The 15,354-nt window shown below is 39.8% G+C and overlaps 2 protein-coding genes across 2 annotated transcripts; both read left to right on the forward strand.

Annotated features, from left to right (window-relative positions):
- Positions 1–2,420: 2,420 nt before the first annotated feature.
- LOC139567837 (uncharacterized) lies at positions 2,421–3,117 on the forward strand (the record flags this gene model as incomplete). The annotated part of the gene is made up of 2 exons (XM_071389394.1): positions 2,421–2,875; positions 2,949–3,117. Coding segments are annotated over exons 1-2 (624 nt in total), but the record flags the coding sequence as incomplete, so codon positions are not given.
- Positions 3,118–8,382: 5,265 nt separating this feature from the next.
- Positions 8,383–13,549, forward strand: LOC139576720 (retinal cone rhodopsin-sensitive cGMP 3',5'-cyclic phosphodiesterase subunit gamma-like). Its single transcript, XM_071403097.1, has 4 exons — positions 8,383–8,473; positions 10,624–10,781; positions 10,962–11,002; positions 12,570–13,549. The coding sequence occupies exons 2-4, from the start codon at positions 10,636–10,638 to the stop codon at positions 12,644–12,646; spliced, it is 264 nt and encodes an 87-aa protein (XP_071259198.1). The 5' UTR covers positions 8,383–8,473; positions 10,624–10,635; the 3' UTR covers positions 12,647–13,549.
- The last annotated feature ends 1,805 nt before the right edge of the window (positions 13,550–15,354 follow it).

Below are 15,354 nucleotides of genomic sequence, written 5' to 3' on the forward strand. Positions count from 1 at the left end.
AAAATAGATGGCATCATGAGGCCGGAAAATTATGTGGATATATTGAAGCAACATCTCAAGACATCAGCCAGGAAGTTAAAGCTTGGTCGCAAATGGGTCTTCCAAATGGACAGTGACACCAAGCATACTTCCAAAGTTGTGGCAAAATGGCTTAAGGACAACAAAGTCAAGGTATTGGAGTGGCCATCACAAAGCCCTGACCTCAATCCTATAGAAAATGTGTGGGCAGAACTGAAAAAGCGTGTTCGAGCAAGTATCCTACAAACGTGACTCAGTTACACCAGCTCTGTCAGGAGGAATGGGCCAACATTCACCCAACTTATTGTGGGAAGCTTGTGGAAGGCTACCCGAAATGTTTGACCCAAGTTAAACAATTTAAAGGCAATGCTACCAAATACTAATTGAGTGTATGTAAACTTCTGACCCACTGGGAATGTGATGAAAGAAATAAAAGCTGAAATAAATCATTCTCTCTACAATTATTCTGACATTTCACATTCTTAAAATAAAGTGGTGATCATAACTGACCTAAAACAGGGCATTTTTACAAGGATTAAATGTCAGGAATTGTGAAAAACTGAGTTTAAATGTATTTGGCTAAGGTGTATTTAAACTTCCGACTTCAACTGTATGTAAGGTCATCTTGCCTTAAGATTAGTTTAACCTGGCCATTCTACCCACAAAATAATGTATAATAAAATGCAAAAGGCACTACTCACCTGCAAGAGAACCTGGTTGAAGCGTAGGCTATTCGTAACAGTAGCAGTCAGGAATTGTGAAAAACTGAGTTTAAATGTATTTGGCTAAGGTGTATGTAAACTTCCCCCTTCAACTGTACCTATTGATACAAGGCTTACTTAAAAGGCATAATCCATGTAGGTTCTCTGTCCCATTTGGCAATGTTATAAACTACACACATAATGAACCTGAGACTAAATAAAAACAAACCAGTGCACCCAGTTCCTCTTCTTCATTTGTTTTGTGCGGCAGGTAGCGCCAACACTGTCTTCCACAAAAAAGATTCCACTAAAGAGGAACAGTGGCATAAGATTCCAGCCTTATAATTGACTAGTGCCATTTAAATTGGTGTATAGGATAATGGATATCAAGAGTATAAATTGGTTGACTACACTAGACCTATGTCGGCAGATGAGTTAGAGACACCTGTGTCTGCTTTTAAATGTTAGCTTGTGGTCAGGTTAGGGCTGGGCAATATCGCTTAAAAACTCATATCTCTGTGTTTTCAAACTTATGGGCGATTAACGATATACAATACCAGTCAAAAGTTTGGACACACCTACTCATTCTATGTTTTTTCTTTATTTTTACTATTTTCTACATTGCAGACATCAAAACTATGAATAACACGTATGGAATCATGTAGTAACCAAAAAAGTGTTAAACTAATCAAAATATATTTTATATTTGAGATTATTCAAAGTAGCCACCCTTTGCCTTGATGACAGCTTTACACACTCTTGGCATTCTCTCAACCAGATTCATGAGGTAGTCACTTGGAATGCATTTCAGTTAACAGGTGTGACAAAAAGTTAATTTATAAAAGTTAATTTATGGAATTTCTTTCCTTCTTAATGCGTTTGAGGCAATCAGTTTTGTTATGACAAGGTAGGGGTGGTATACAGAAGATAGCCCTATTTGGTAAAAGACCAAGTCCATATTATGGCAAGACCAGCTCAAATAAGCAAAGAGAAACGACAGTCCAGCATTATTCTAAGACATGCAGGTTAGTCAATCCAGAAAATGTCAAGAACTTTGAAAGTTTCTTCGAGTACAGTCGCAAAAACCATCAAGCGCTATGATAAAACTGGCTCTCATGAGGACCGTCACAGGAAAGGAAGACCCAGAGTTACCTCTGCTGCAGAGGATAAGTTCATTAGAGTTAACTGCACCTCAGATTGCAGCCCAAAAAATGCTTCACAGAGTTCAAGTAACAGACACATCTCAACATCAACTGTTCAGATGAGACTGCGTGAATCAGGCCTTCATGGTCGAATTGCTTCAAAGAAACCACTACTAAAGGACACCAATAATAAGAAGAGACTATCTTGGGCCAAGAAACACGAGCAATGGACATTAGACCGGTGGAAATCTGTCCATTGGTCTTATGAGTCCAAATTTGAGATAAACTCAGCAAAAAAAGAAACGTCCCTTTTTCAGGACCCTGTCTTTCAAAGATAATTTGTAAAAATCTAAATAACTTCACAGATCTTCATTGTAAAGGGTTTAAACACTGTTTCCCATGCTTGTTCAATGAACCATAAACAATTAATGAACATGCACCTGTGGAACAGTCATTAAGACACAAACAGCTTACAGACGGTAGGCAATTAAGGTCACAGCTATGAAAACTTAAGACACTAAAGAGGCCTTTCTAATGACTGAAAAACACCAAAAGAAAGATGCCCAGGGTCCCTGCTCATCTGCGTGAACGTGCCTTAGACATGCTGCAAGGAGGCATGAGGACTGCAGATGTGGTCAGGGCAATAAATTGCAATGTCTGTACTGTGAGACGCCTAAGACAGCGCTACAGGGAGACAGGACGGACAGTTGATCATCCTCGCAGTAGCAGACCACGTGTAACAACACCTGCACAGGATCGGTACATCCAAACATCACACCTGCGGGACAAGTACAGGACGGCAACAACAACTGCCCGAGTTAAACCAGGCACGCACAATCTCTCCATCTGTGCTCAGACTCTCCGCAATAGACTGAGAGAGGCTGGACTGAGGACTTGTAGGCCTGTTGTAAGGCAGGTCCTCACCAGACATCACCGGCAACAACGTTGCCTATGGGTACAAACCCACCGTCGCTGGACCAGACAGGACTGGCAAAAAGTGCTCTTCACTGACGAGTCGCAGTTTTGTCTCACCAGGGGTGATGGTCGGATTCGCGTTTATCATTGAAGGAATGAGCGTTACACCGAGGCCTGTACTCTGGAGCAGGATCGATTTGGAGGTGGAGGGTCCGTCATGGTCTGGGGCGGTGTGTCACAGCATCATCGGACATGGCTTGTTGTCATTGCAGGCAATCTCAACGCTGTGCGTTACAGGGAAGACATCTTCCTCCGTCATGTGGTACCCTTCCTGCAGGCTCATCCTGACATGACTCTCCAGCATGACAATAACACCAGCCATACTGCTCGTTCTGTGCGTGATTTCCTGCAAGACAGGAATGTCAGTGTTCTGTCATGGCCAGCGAAGAGCCCAGATCTCAATCCTATTGAGCACGTCTGGGACCTGTTGGATTGGAGGGTGAGGGCTAGGACCATTCCCCCCAGAAATGTCTAGGAACTTGGTGGAAGAGAGTGGGGTAACATCTCACAGCATGAACTGGCAAATCTGGTGCAGTCCATGAGGAGGAGATGCACTGCAGTACTTAATACAGCTGGTGGCCACACCAGATACTGACTGTTACTTTGATTTTGACCCCCCCTGTGTTCAGGGACACATTATTCAATTTCTGTTAGTCACATGTCTGTGGAACTTGTTCAGTTTATGTCTCAGTTGTTGAATATTGTTATGTTCATACAAATATTTACACATGTTAAATTTGCTGAAAATAAACAGTTGACAGTGAGAGGACGTTTCTTATTTTGCTGAGTTTATTTGGTTCCAACCGCTATGTCTTTGTGAGACGCAGAGAAGGTGAACGGATGATCTCCGCATGTGTGGTTCCCACCGTGAAGCATGGAGGAGGAAGTGTGATGGTGCTTTGCTGGTGACACTGTCTGTGATTTATTTTGAATTCAAGGCACACTTAACCAGCATGGCTACCACAGCATTCTGCAGCGATAGGCCATCCCATCTGGTTTGTGCTTAGTGAGGCTATCATTTGTTTTTTCGACAGGATAATGACCCAACACACCTCCAGGCTGTATTAGGGCTATTTGACCAAGGAGGAGAGTGATAGAGTCCTGCATCAAATGACCTGGCCTCCACAATCACCCGACCTCAACACAATTGAGATGGTTTGGGATTAGATGGACTGTAGAATGAAGGAAAAGAGGCCAAAAAGTGCTCGGCATATGTGGGAACTCCTTCAAGACTGTTGGGATAGCATTCCAGGTGAAGTTGGTTGAGAGAATGCCAAGCGTGTGCAAAGCTGTCATCAAGGCAAAGGGTGGCTATGTTGAAGGATCTAAAATATGAAACATATTTTTATTTGTTTAACACTTTTTTGGTTACTACATGATTCCATATGTGTTATTTCATTGTTTTGATGTCTTCTCTATTATTCTACAAAAACACTTGAATGAGTAGGTGTCCAAACTTTTGACTGGTACTGTATATCTACATTAAAAAAATATATCTCTAAATAAGCTTTGTCGTACAATTAAAAGGTCAAATACACTGCATTTAAAACAGTCAGCAATAATGTTTGAATTCAGAGCTTGTAACATTATACATAGGCCGATCTGGTTTTCAGGTCTGTCTATAAAAAGTGTATTTTTGTTAAAAAAAATTAACCAGAAATATGCATAATGCACATTCACTAATAATGTAGCAGGCATTATAGAAAATTAAAACCGATCTCATAAACAATCTCTCAAGCAAAAGCCCACGCGCTAGTGAGTAGCCAGCTAATATGTTTATTTCAAGTTTAGCCAAATTGGATCTAGGTATAATCACAAGCTTTGAATTCAGCTAACAAGGCAAAACAGTTGAATTGTTATGAACACACCCTTCTGTCCATCTCCAACTGTTTGAACAGCATGCTTGCCTGTCCACTTCGTTCAGATGTTGAAATCAAGTGGCCTACCATATTTCTCAGAATGAGAACGAGTTGCCAATTCATAATATAATTGTTTTATGCGTACTGTACATTTATAAAACACAGACTAAACAACTAACATAACAATCTTTATTTGATTAAAATGCTGCCAGCGATACGTGGTACCGTAATGCGCGCGCGACAAACTGAGTATTCATTTTCCAGAATAAATGTCCATTGGTACCTCCGTGCTCTGCTCGAAATTTGAGGAGTTTAAATATTAACAGTGTATGGTTCGAAAGGTTAACTTCTCCTTTATTACAGTAAAATAATAATTCCATGTGTTTCGGTGTCCATATGATTGGACCAAACCTCAAATGCAAATAGCGAGTTGAAACTGTTTGTCAGAGAGTAAGAAGTGATCTCTCATATTCGTTGCTTTGAGTGAGAGAAAGACGCGAAGCGAGAGTTTTCACTCTCTCCAAAATCTGTCCAAAATAAGTCCATTGCGTTTCTATGCGCTTATTTTTATTAACCTAAGCTTGTCGCCTGCCTTCCCTCCTTTGGGACAACGACTCCCACTGATAGGGCGGAGACATGAGCATCTCGTCGTTATTTACAGATCTCTGGTATAAATGGGAAGGTGCTCAACACAGAAGGAGCGAACGAGACGAGACCAAAAAGACAACACGAGAACAATCGGACATAAACGTTCATAAAAACGAAAAATACACACAAATACACACACAAATTTGATTCTGCGATACAGGCATTTGGAATTTCGCGCAAAAACATAAATTCAAATTAATCGAATTAATTCGGCCAGCCCTAGGTCAGGTCCTCCCAGTCTGGACCATATTAACAAACGGTGTGTTCTTCTCAGTGTCTGGGAGACACTCTCCAGACGTCCATCAAAACTATGAGGGAGGATAAACATATTGAACGAATGCATGTATGCATGCAATGTACTCAATGCAGCACAGCACAGAGGGCTTTAACATAACACACAATCTGTATACATATACACAACAAGACAGTTCATGTAGAATGCATACTGTGTATTTGTCTGTCTATGTACTGCCTATAGTCAAGTCAAACCCCATCGAGGTAAATCAGTGCTAATTGCTTAACCCCTGTGTAATCCAATTATCCAAGTATTACTGTGAGCACACATACAGAAAAGGCTGGGCCTGTGACTCTTAAAAGATTTACATATTGACCTACTAATACTAACACCATGTTTTGACTTTCTGTTGCTTTTAAAGTTAAATGTCAGTGTTGTTTATGGAAAAGTGGTTGTCAACAGTTAATTAATTGTCTTTTAACTGTCTGTCAGACAGGTAATCACTAAGAGATCCCTAATCACATCAACTGTACTTAAAGAACCTCTTGAGCTATAGCCTCCTGACTATATGCAATTTCTATTCTAGACGTTTCGTCGACATGGATTTCATCTGTGCACAGACAACAAAGTGAAAGACCAAGTGGTGTCTTCACAATGTATGAACAGAAAATGCAATATTATGTTTATCCCATGTTCTGTATGTAGTTACAGGATATTAGCTGTTTTTGTCACAGGTCAATAATTGAACATAGAATCAAGATCTCTCTAAAGGGGTCAAGAAATGACCCAGTCCTAGCCTCATCAACCCAGGTACTGTCTGAGAGGCTGATCCATATCCATGCTTCTGAGACTTTCAGATAAGAGTTTCTATAACTGGCCTGCCCTCAAAACCAGACCAGACCAGTGGTCTGGGTCAACATATCCAAGACTCAACCTGAGGAGCAATACGTTTCACTACTTTTTTCCTCAGTAAAATCATTCATGTCAAAAAAGATCCAAATTATATGAAATAGCTCTTATGAGACAAGGGCATATTGTCAACTTTGCTACCAATTCACCAATTATTTAAGTACTCGTCCCCAGACCTCCATTATCAGGTACGTGATGAAGTACTGTATATGAAATAGCGTCAGCTTCCTTTAAGGGCCCTTGGTCTGCACTGCTTGGTCTGTCCTGTACCAAAGGGTCCTAAATCTCTAATCCAGAATGTCCCCATTAACTGTAGGTCCATATTTGGCACTTCACCATGCCAGACCTCAAGGTCAACGTCCTTGACGTCAGAGCTCTGTGGTTAGACTGTTGCCTCCTGTGACGATGTGGATTTTGCCAGCACCGTCACGGTTAATTTATATTGACATTTTAAGCATTTAGCAGATGCTCTTATCCAGAGTGACTTACAGTTAGTGCATTCATCTTAAGATAGCTAGGTGGGAAACACATATCACAGTCGTAGTAAATACATTTCCCCATTAAATGGGCACCTTCCCATCTAATTATCCCCATGGACATGAACATCTTTACCATATTCAACAAGGAAATGTAAAATACAACACTACACCCTCTCCCCATACAGAGGTTTTGATTCATGCTGCACTGTATTACTAATACAAATAGCACTGAAGAAATGAATGGGGTAAAAAAGAGTTTGATGTTGTGTAATGATCTTAAGTAGTGCTACACTTAAATTGTACTGTCTAGAGTATAAACTATAGGGATTTGGGAATGATTTACTATTACAGTTTGTTGTATATGCTCTAAAACAAATTTCAGAACTATGTGCTTACAGTTAGCTCTGAAACATTCCTAAAAATCACTTATTGTTTGAATGTCCTTGATACAGTAAGATGCTGCGTGGTGATTGGATATATAGCTAAAAGTATTAGACTCACAGTATGTAGTCACATATTAGAAAAGATGATCTTACGCAATGCAGATTCACAGTACTTCCTCAATGCTCTGACGTATATACCGAATACTGCAAGACAGACATGACGACTAACTTGGTTTTCAGTTAACTTGGAAAAAATTGTCTAGCCAATTATGAGTAACGGGATTGATCCATTATTCATTTTATCCACACAAAAAATCCTTTCTGAAAAATGTTGCTATTTTTTGCTATTGGCTTCAATGTTTGTTTAATCAGAAATGTTTTGATGGTATTTCTGATGGTAAATTACAGGTAGGCCTAAATACCAGCTGTAACAGGACTGTTAAAGAATGCCACCTGCAAAAATACACTAAATACAGACACACTGATTATCACCAAGTAAAATAACTTTAGTAGATTGACCCCTAACCTGCATGACAAGTCAGGAAATGTTCTTTATTTTTCAGGTGTGTGTGTGTGTGTGTGTGTGTTATTTTTTTATTTTTCCAGAGCTATCGGTGTATTTTAGGTAAAATATCCCACTCAAGCAACAAAATAGTTGTCAGGAGAAGATAGTGGTCTAACCGTACCACCTGATCACAAGGATCAAGGAACATCATGAGTGACAACACAGTCTTTAAAGACCAATCACAGTGACAACGCAGACTCTTTAAAGACTATTCACATGGACCAGGAACGCAACCACATACAATGTCGACTCCTTTGACAAGCTTGACACAGGCGTGTCAAGGCTTAATTGGATAAGTTAGTTAAAAAAAACATATTGACCTGCCTCACTGATGTCCCCACCCCCTCTGATGTCCAGGAATGGAGGTGGGGTGGGGGTGGTGAAGGAGCTGGCTGACCTTTTTGGAGACCATGTGACTGGAAACCAGGAGACTGCAGGATTAAGAATCAGGGGTATTTAAACAAAGGCCGATTCCTTGTGTTCATTTTGCTCTTGGACTGACATGCAGCAGTAGCTCTCATTTCGAGACAGAAGCTCCTTGGAACATTTGTGAAATTAGGTGAGGCAGAGACTTTTTTATTTTATTTTATTTTATTTATTTATTTTTATTTAACCCTTATTTTCCAGGTAAGTTGACTGAGAACACATTCTCATTTACAGCAACGACCTTGGGAGTAGTTACGGGGGGCCTCCTTATTGCTACTTTTCTTTATTATTCCTTAGAAATAATACATTACTACTACTTAATTACTTATTGCTAATATAGATGACTACATTAGTGCTACAGTATAAGTACACATAACTTGTAAAGGAAGTATAAAGGAAAAAAGTTCCAAGAGTATCAAGCAAGAACATCTAAGATTGTGATTGATTGACTGCTGCAAATCTAACACCTGTAGCCATGATGCAGAATGTACATGCATGTGTAACTGTAGCTCACCTGCTCAATTGAGAATTCTAGCATGATAGCAATGAGTGTGCTTTCAGATTGGGAAGTGAAATGTGGAATCCATTTGTGTGGTAGACAGAAGTCCACATAGCTACAAACGTGTGCATCTTGACTCTAAAATCATTGGCACATTAGAAGTAGCAAGTTCCAATGTCCATACTAGAATACCATTAAGGCATGCCCAATACATTGCTTCACACTCAATAATGGTATGCTAGTGTTGATATTGGAACAGTGAGATTTTTTAAATAATAGTGCAGTGGGAACTAGGTGGGAAAACATTTGTGCCAATCAATTGATAAATGATGTGACTGTAGAAACAGTTGACCTGCAGAAATCAAATTCTGCTCCTTAGGGGGAAATTTCAAAACCGCAGTGCAACATCTAAAAAGTTGTAAAACAATGACAGGATTTTCAATGTGCATCCAAAACTTCCAGTGGAAGGCAGATATCTGAGAGAGAGCAGACACCACATTCCCAGAGAGAGAGGCTAAACTTACCTGTTAGAAGCAGAGACTGAAATCACAACAACAGATGCTTTTGCACAGCTTTACAGATCTCTATCCACTCTGGATGGGCATTAGGCAGCAACATAGGGAGAGCCAGATCTGTGATCTCATGCAGGTGCAGCATCTGTTGAGTTACATACCATGTCCTGGTAAAGTGAGCTCCATCTACGTCATTATGTTAACAGGATTATGGAGCTCCCAGGTTCAGGGAAGGGGGTACTCAGGAGACAGATTAGGAGGATACTGCTTAAACGGATGAAGAAGAACAGGAACAAGGACAAAGTGTGGCCTCACCTGTTGTCCAGTATAGTGTCTGAGCCACTAAAGAGATTGGCAGGCCAGCCACTGCCGGTCTCAATACCATCATTAATTGATGTCCGTCCCGACATCCTTACTAAGTCATAAGGATCAACCTTTTTTCCCCTGACGACATCAAAGGCCAATGGGATCTTAAATCAGATGCACAGTAGTGAAGATTTAATGTACAATAGTGTTACAATGCTATATGCATGTATATACATTTAGTGGGGGCTAGTCAATTCAATACTTTAGTCAGGTCAAAATAATTGATCATGTAAAATCAGAGATCCAAAAAGAAGAAGATGTCCATGCTAAGAAAGGAGAGTATCCAGGGTCAAGACAATGTACCAACCCAAATGGGAAAGATGTTTTGAAAAATATATTATGGGACTGAGAAATTAAGGAGTTGATTTCCCCCCTCCCTTCGTGATCTAAGCAATTGCGTGTGACACAGAGGACATTCCTGGGATTTAAGAAGGGAATTCATCAAATTGGGTTTTATATGGAATCAGAGATAATCTGGCTGTTTAGCCAAATCCCCCTAATCTATCCTGATTACCAGTAAGGTGGCTGGAGGGAGCCTGGCAGAGAGATAGAGATTAGCAGAAAGACAGCAGTAGAGAAGAAGAGAGGGGGGGTGGACAGACCTGAAGTGAAGTTAAACTAGCCAGGATAGACGTAGAACATGGGAGTGAGGATAATACAAGATAGAGGGAAATTATAGATTTTCTGGCCAACACTATAACAGCGCACTCTCTCTCTTTCTAATGGGATTTATTGGCTTGGGAAACATGTTTACATTACCAAAGCAAGTGAAATAAACAAATATTAAATAAACAATCAGAAATTAAGAGTAATCATTATACTCACAAAAATTTCAAAAGAATAGAGACATTTAAAATGTTGTATTATGTACAGTCTTGTAACAATCTCTGTCTCTCTCTGTGTCAGACCTCAGCAGAAATGAACACAGCTCCCCCTGCAGGAAGCGCCCTGGCAACGCCCGCTGGAACAGCTGGCCCCACCACCCCCAAGAAGGGACCCCCCAAGTTCAAGCAGAGGCAAACCCGTACATTCAAGAGCAAGGCCCCCAAGCCTGGCCAGAAAGGGTGAGAATCTCTCTCTGTCATCACACATTCACACAGATACACACAAACTCCACACACAACCGTTCCACATACTCACACGAACAAGCACTCAATTTTCTCACATTCTCAAACCTGTATAAATGCAGACAGACAAATTCTAGATACAAAAAAGATACAAACATGTTTCCTTGTCAATTGCAGATTTGGTGATGACATCCCCGGCATGGAGGGTCTTGGCACAGGTAACTTTGATATTCCATCTGCAATCATCAGTAGTCATGTTTGTTCATCTATATATTTGTATTTCTACTTTCAGTATACAGCGCCTTCAGAAAGTATTCATACCTCTTGAATTATCCCACATTTAGTTGTTACAGCCTGAATTCAAAATGGATTAAATAAATAAAAAATCTCACACATCTACACACAAAACCCCACAATGACAAAGACATCTTAGAAACATCTTTCTAGACATTTTTGCAAATGTAATGAAAATAAGTATAAGTACATAAGTTTTCACTCCCCTGAGTCAATTACATGTTCGAATCACCTTTGGCAGCAATAACAGCTGTGAGTTTTTCTTGGTAAGTCTCAGAGTTTTGCACAATATTTTCCCATTATTATTTTCAAAATTAAGCTCTGTCAAATTGGTTGTTGATCATTGCTAGACAACCATTTTCAAGCAGATTTAAGTCAAAACTGTAACTCGGACACTTAGGAACATACACTGTCTTCTTGGTAAGCAACTCCAGTGTAAGTTATTGTCCTCATGAAATGTGAATTCATCTCCCAGTGGAAGCAGACTGAACCAGATTTCCTCTAGGATTTTTCCTGTTCTTAGCTCCATTGCGTTTCCTTTTTACCCTGTCAACTCCCCAGTTCTTAACGATTACAAGCATACCCATAACATGATGCAGCAACGACTATACTTGAAAATATGGAGAGTGGTACCCAGTAATGTGTTGTATTGGATTTGCCCCAAACATAACACTTTGTATTCAGGACAAAAAGTGAAGTGCTTTGCCACATTTTTTGCAGTTTTATTTTAGTGCCCTGTTGCAGACAGGATGCATGTTTTGGAATATTTTTATTCTGTACAGAGGTCCTTCTTTTCACTCTGTCAATTAGGTTAGTATTGTGGAGTAAGTACAATGTTGTTGATCCATCCTCAGTTTTTAAAGTCACAATTGGTCTCATGGTGAAATCCCTGAGCGGTTTCCTTCCTCTAGGGCAACTGAGTTAGGAAGGACGCCTGTATCTTTGTAAAGACTGGGTGTATTGACACACCATCCAAAGTGAAATTAATAACTTCACCATGCTCAAAGGGATACTCAATGTCTGCTTTTATTATTTTATAGGTGCCCTTCTTTGTGATGAGGAATCGGAAAACTTCCCTGGTCTTTGAAGTTGAATCTGAGTTTGAAATTCACTGTTCGACTGAGGGACCATACAGATAATTTTATGTGTGGGGTACAGAGATGAGGTAGTCATTTAAAAATTATGTTAAACACTATTATTGCACACAGAGTGAGTCCATCCAAGAAAACGTATTGACTCAAGACCTTTCAGATTTTAATTTTTAATTCATTTGTAATTTTTTTTTTTTTAAACAACATAATTCCACTTTGACATTATGGGGTATTGTGTGTTTTAATCCATTTTCAATTCAGGCTGTAACACAACAAAATGTGGAATTCCTTCTGAAGGCACTGTATATTGACAACCAAGACAACCAACAAGTGTTCCTTGCCCTTTTTCATCAACTGGACAATCAATACTAATTGTTTCTCCCTCTCTCATTCTCTCTAGACATAGCAGTGGTCTGCCCATGGGAGGCCTACGGCGACATGGAGCTCAGTGATCTGGCAAAATATGGAATCATCTAAGACTGCTGCCTCCTGCCTTCCCTTAACCTCTCCGCTCTTGACCCTTTCCTTCTGTGTTAGTCTGGCGCGCCACCATAAGGCGACTGGCCATCCCCCTAAAGTCGTCTCGTCACTCCACGCTGTTCTTAAGTCTGTTGTGGTCAGGCACTGCGGCCTGAAAGACCACATACGGTGGGCAGACGGAACACAAAACTGTTTATTTGTATTATTATCATATAATAGTATTATACTGTATTTTATACAGGACATAAGAGATACTTGATGTGATACAACAAGACCACCCCCACCCCTCCTCTCTACAATAGCCTACCTCGGCTCCCCCTTCCCTCTTTCCTTTTGTAATCCCTCAGATCCCTTTAGTCCCCCAATTCCTCTGGGAACCATCAACCACAGCAATAGACGCAAGCAAAGACTAGCTATGACTAGCTTGTACTTGCTTATAGTCTACTACAGAACTGTAAATATGTCTCTGTTTCCAATGCAACCTCTACCTTCGTTACCCTCCCTTTTTACCCCAATCTCTCTTTTTTGCATTGTTTTTTTTACTTGTTGTTGATAAGGCGTGCTACTGTGAACACACGGGAAATGAAAGGGATGAGACCAGGGAGGAGGGTGTGTGATGCTTTGTCATAGATCATTATGGTGAAGGCATTCCCTGTTATCCCTCTGTTGCCACACTGCCCCCTTCTTAGTGTACGGTACGCCACCAAACAAAATATAAATATATTGATGTGTTACGCACACAAACACATTTATATGACGGAATGTGTATGTGTGATTGTATGTCCTGATAGATCCATTCAAGTTTTTATTTTCAATACTCATGGTGTCCTTTGCTTTTCTGTCATTCTGAGAAAATAGGAGAAAATACAACTCCTTCCATGATGGGGTATAAAATGAAAATCTGAGTATGTTATACTTTTCACTAACATCTGACATTCTTTTAAAGAACATTCATTAAGAACAGCAATGAACATTCATAAGCATATAATTCAACCATATTTTTTCTACATTGCTCCACCATAACATACTGTAGTTTGAAACTTTAACAAATGTACAGTACCAATCAAAAGTTTGGACACACCCACTCATTCAAGGATTTTCCTTTATTTTTACTATTTTCTACATTGTAGAATAATAGTGAAGACATCAAAACGATTAAATAACACATATGGAATCATGTAGTAACCCAAAAAGTGTTAAACAAATCAAAATCTATTTTATATTTGAGATTCTTCAAAGTATCCACCCTTTGCTTTGATGACAGCTTTGCACACTGTTGGCATTCTTTCAACCAGCTTCATGAGGTAGTCACCTGGAATGCATTTCATTTAACAGGTGTGCCTAATTTGTGGAATTTCTTTCCTTCTTAATGCGTTTGAGCCAATCAGTTATGTTGTGACAAGGTAGGGATGGTATACAGAAGATAGCCCTATTTGGTAAAAGACCAAGTCAATATTATGGCAAGAACAGCTCAAATAACCAAAGAGAAACGACAGTCCATCATTACTTTAAGACATGAAGGTCAGTCAATACGGAAAATGTCAAGAACTTCAAAAGTTTCTTCAAGTGCAGTCACAAAAACCAAGCGCTATGATGAAACTGGGTCTCATGAGGACCGCCACAGGAAAGGAAGACCCAGAGTTACCTCTGCTGCAGAGGATAAATTCATTAGAGTTACCAGCCTCAGATTGCGGCCCAAATAAATGCTTCACAGAGTTCAAGTAACAGACACATCTCAACATCAACTGTTCAGAGGATACTACGTGAATCAGGCCTTCATGGTCAAATTGCTGCAAAGAAACCACTACTAAAGGACACCAATAAGAAGAAGAGACTTGCTTGGGCCAAGAAACACGTGCAATGGACATTAGACTGGTGGAAATCTGTCCTTTGGTCTGATGAGTCCAAATTTGAGATTTTTGGTTCCAACCGCCATGTCTTTGTGAGACGCAAAGTAGGTGAACAAATGATTTCCGCGTGTGTGGTTCCCACCGTGAAGCATGGAGGAGGTGGTGTGATGGTGCTTTGCTGGTGACACTGTCTGTGATTTATTTTGAATTCAAGGCACACTTTACCAGCATGGCTACCACAGTATTCTGCAGTGATACGCCATCCCATCTGGTTTGCGCTTAGTGCAGTGCTTCTCAATTATTTTCTGTTACTCCCCCCCCCCCCCCCTAGGAAGAAGTAAATATTTCGTGCCCCCCAACTCTCCGCCGCGACTGTAAATAGTATTGTTTGTCTATAAAATTGTTATAAGTACACCTCTGCATAACATTATATCCTTATTAACATTAAAGAAAACAAAAAAAGAAAAAAGAAAGAAATATAGATCAACTTACAACAAAGAATAACTTTATTAACATTGTTTTTTAGTCTGTAACAGAAAAGACTTAAAGTGCATCAATTTGCCTGAAAAAAAAAGAAAAATTCAAGCCTTATTTAAACTGTAATTTTTTTGGGACCAATTTTGATACTGAAAAATTAAATAAAATATAATCAATAAATAATAATATATTCAAATTGATCAGGAGCACAATATATGAAACATTTTGACCTATAAAACTAAAATGAATAAAACAATTTGTGCTGATTTTTTAAAATCAAAATGAGGAAGTCAGGATTAATGGCTACAATGAGCACGTTTTGCAGAGCACAGCTTTTCGAAGCGGGGTTTGAAGCATGATACTGCAACTCTCAGCTCC

This window comes from Salvelinus alpinus, chromosome 1 (assembly GCF_045679555.1).
Source record: "Salvelinus alpinus chromosome 1, SLU_Salpinus.1, whole genome shotgun sequence".
Lineage (NCBI taxonomy): Eukaryota > Metazoa > Chordata > Actinopteri > Salmoniformes > Salmonidae > Salvelinus > Salvelinus alpinus.

Excerpts from the sequence above, each read along its gene's own strand:
- LOC139576720 (XM_071403097.1), top strand. The coding sequence starts at position 10,636 with ATGAACACAGCTCCCCCTGCAGGAAGCGCCCTGGCAACGCCCGCTGGA. Across the intron at positions 10,782-10,961 it reads CCCAAGCCTGGCCAGAAAGG|ATTTGGTGATGACATCCCCG; the intron begins GTGAGAATCTCT and ends TGTCAATTGCAG. Across the intron at positions 11,003-12,569 it reads CATGGAGGGTCTTGGCACAG|ACATAGCAGTGGTCTGCCCA; the intron begins GTAACTTTGATA and ends CATTCTCTCTAG.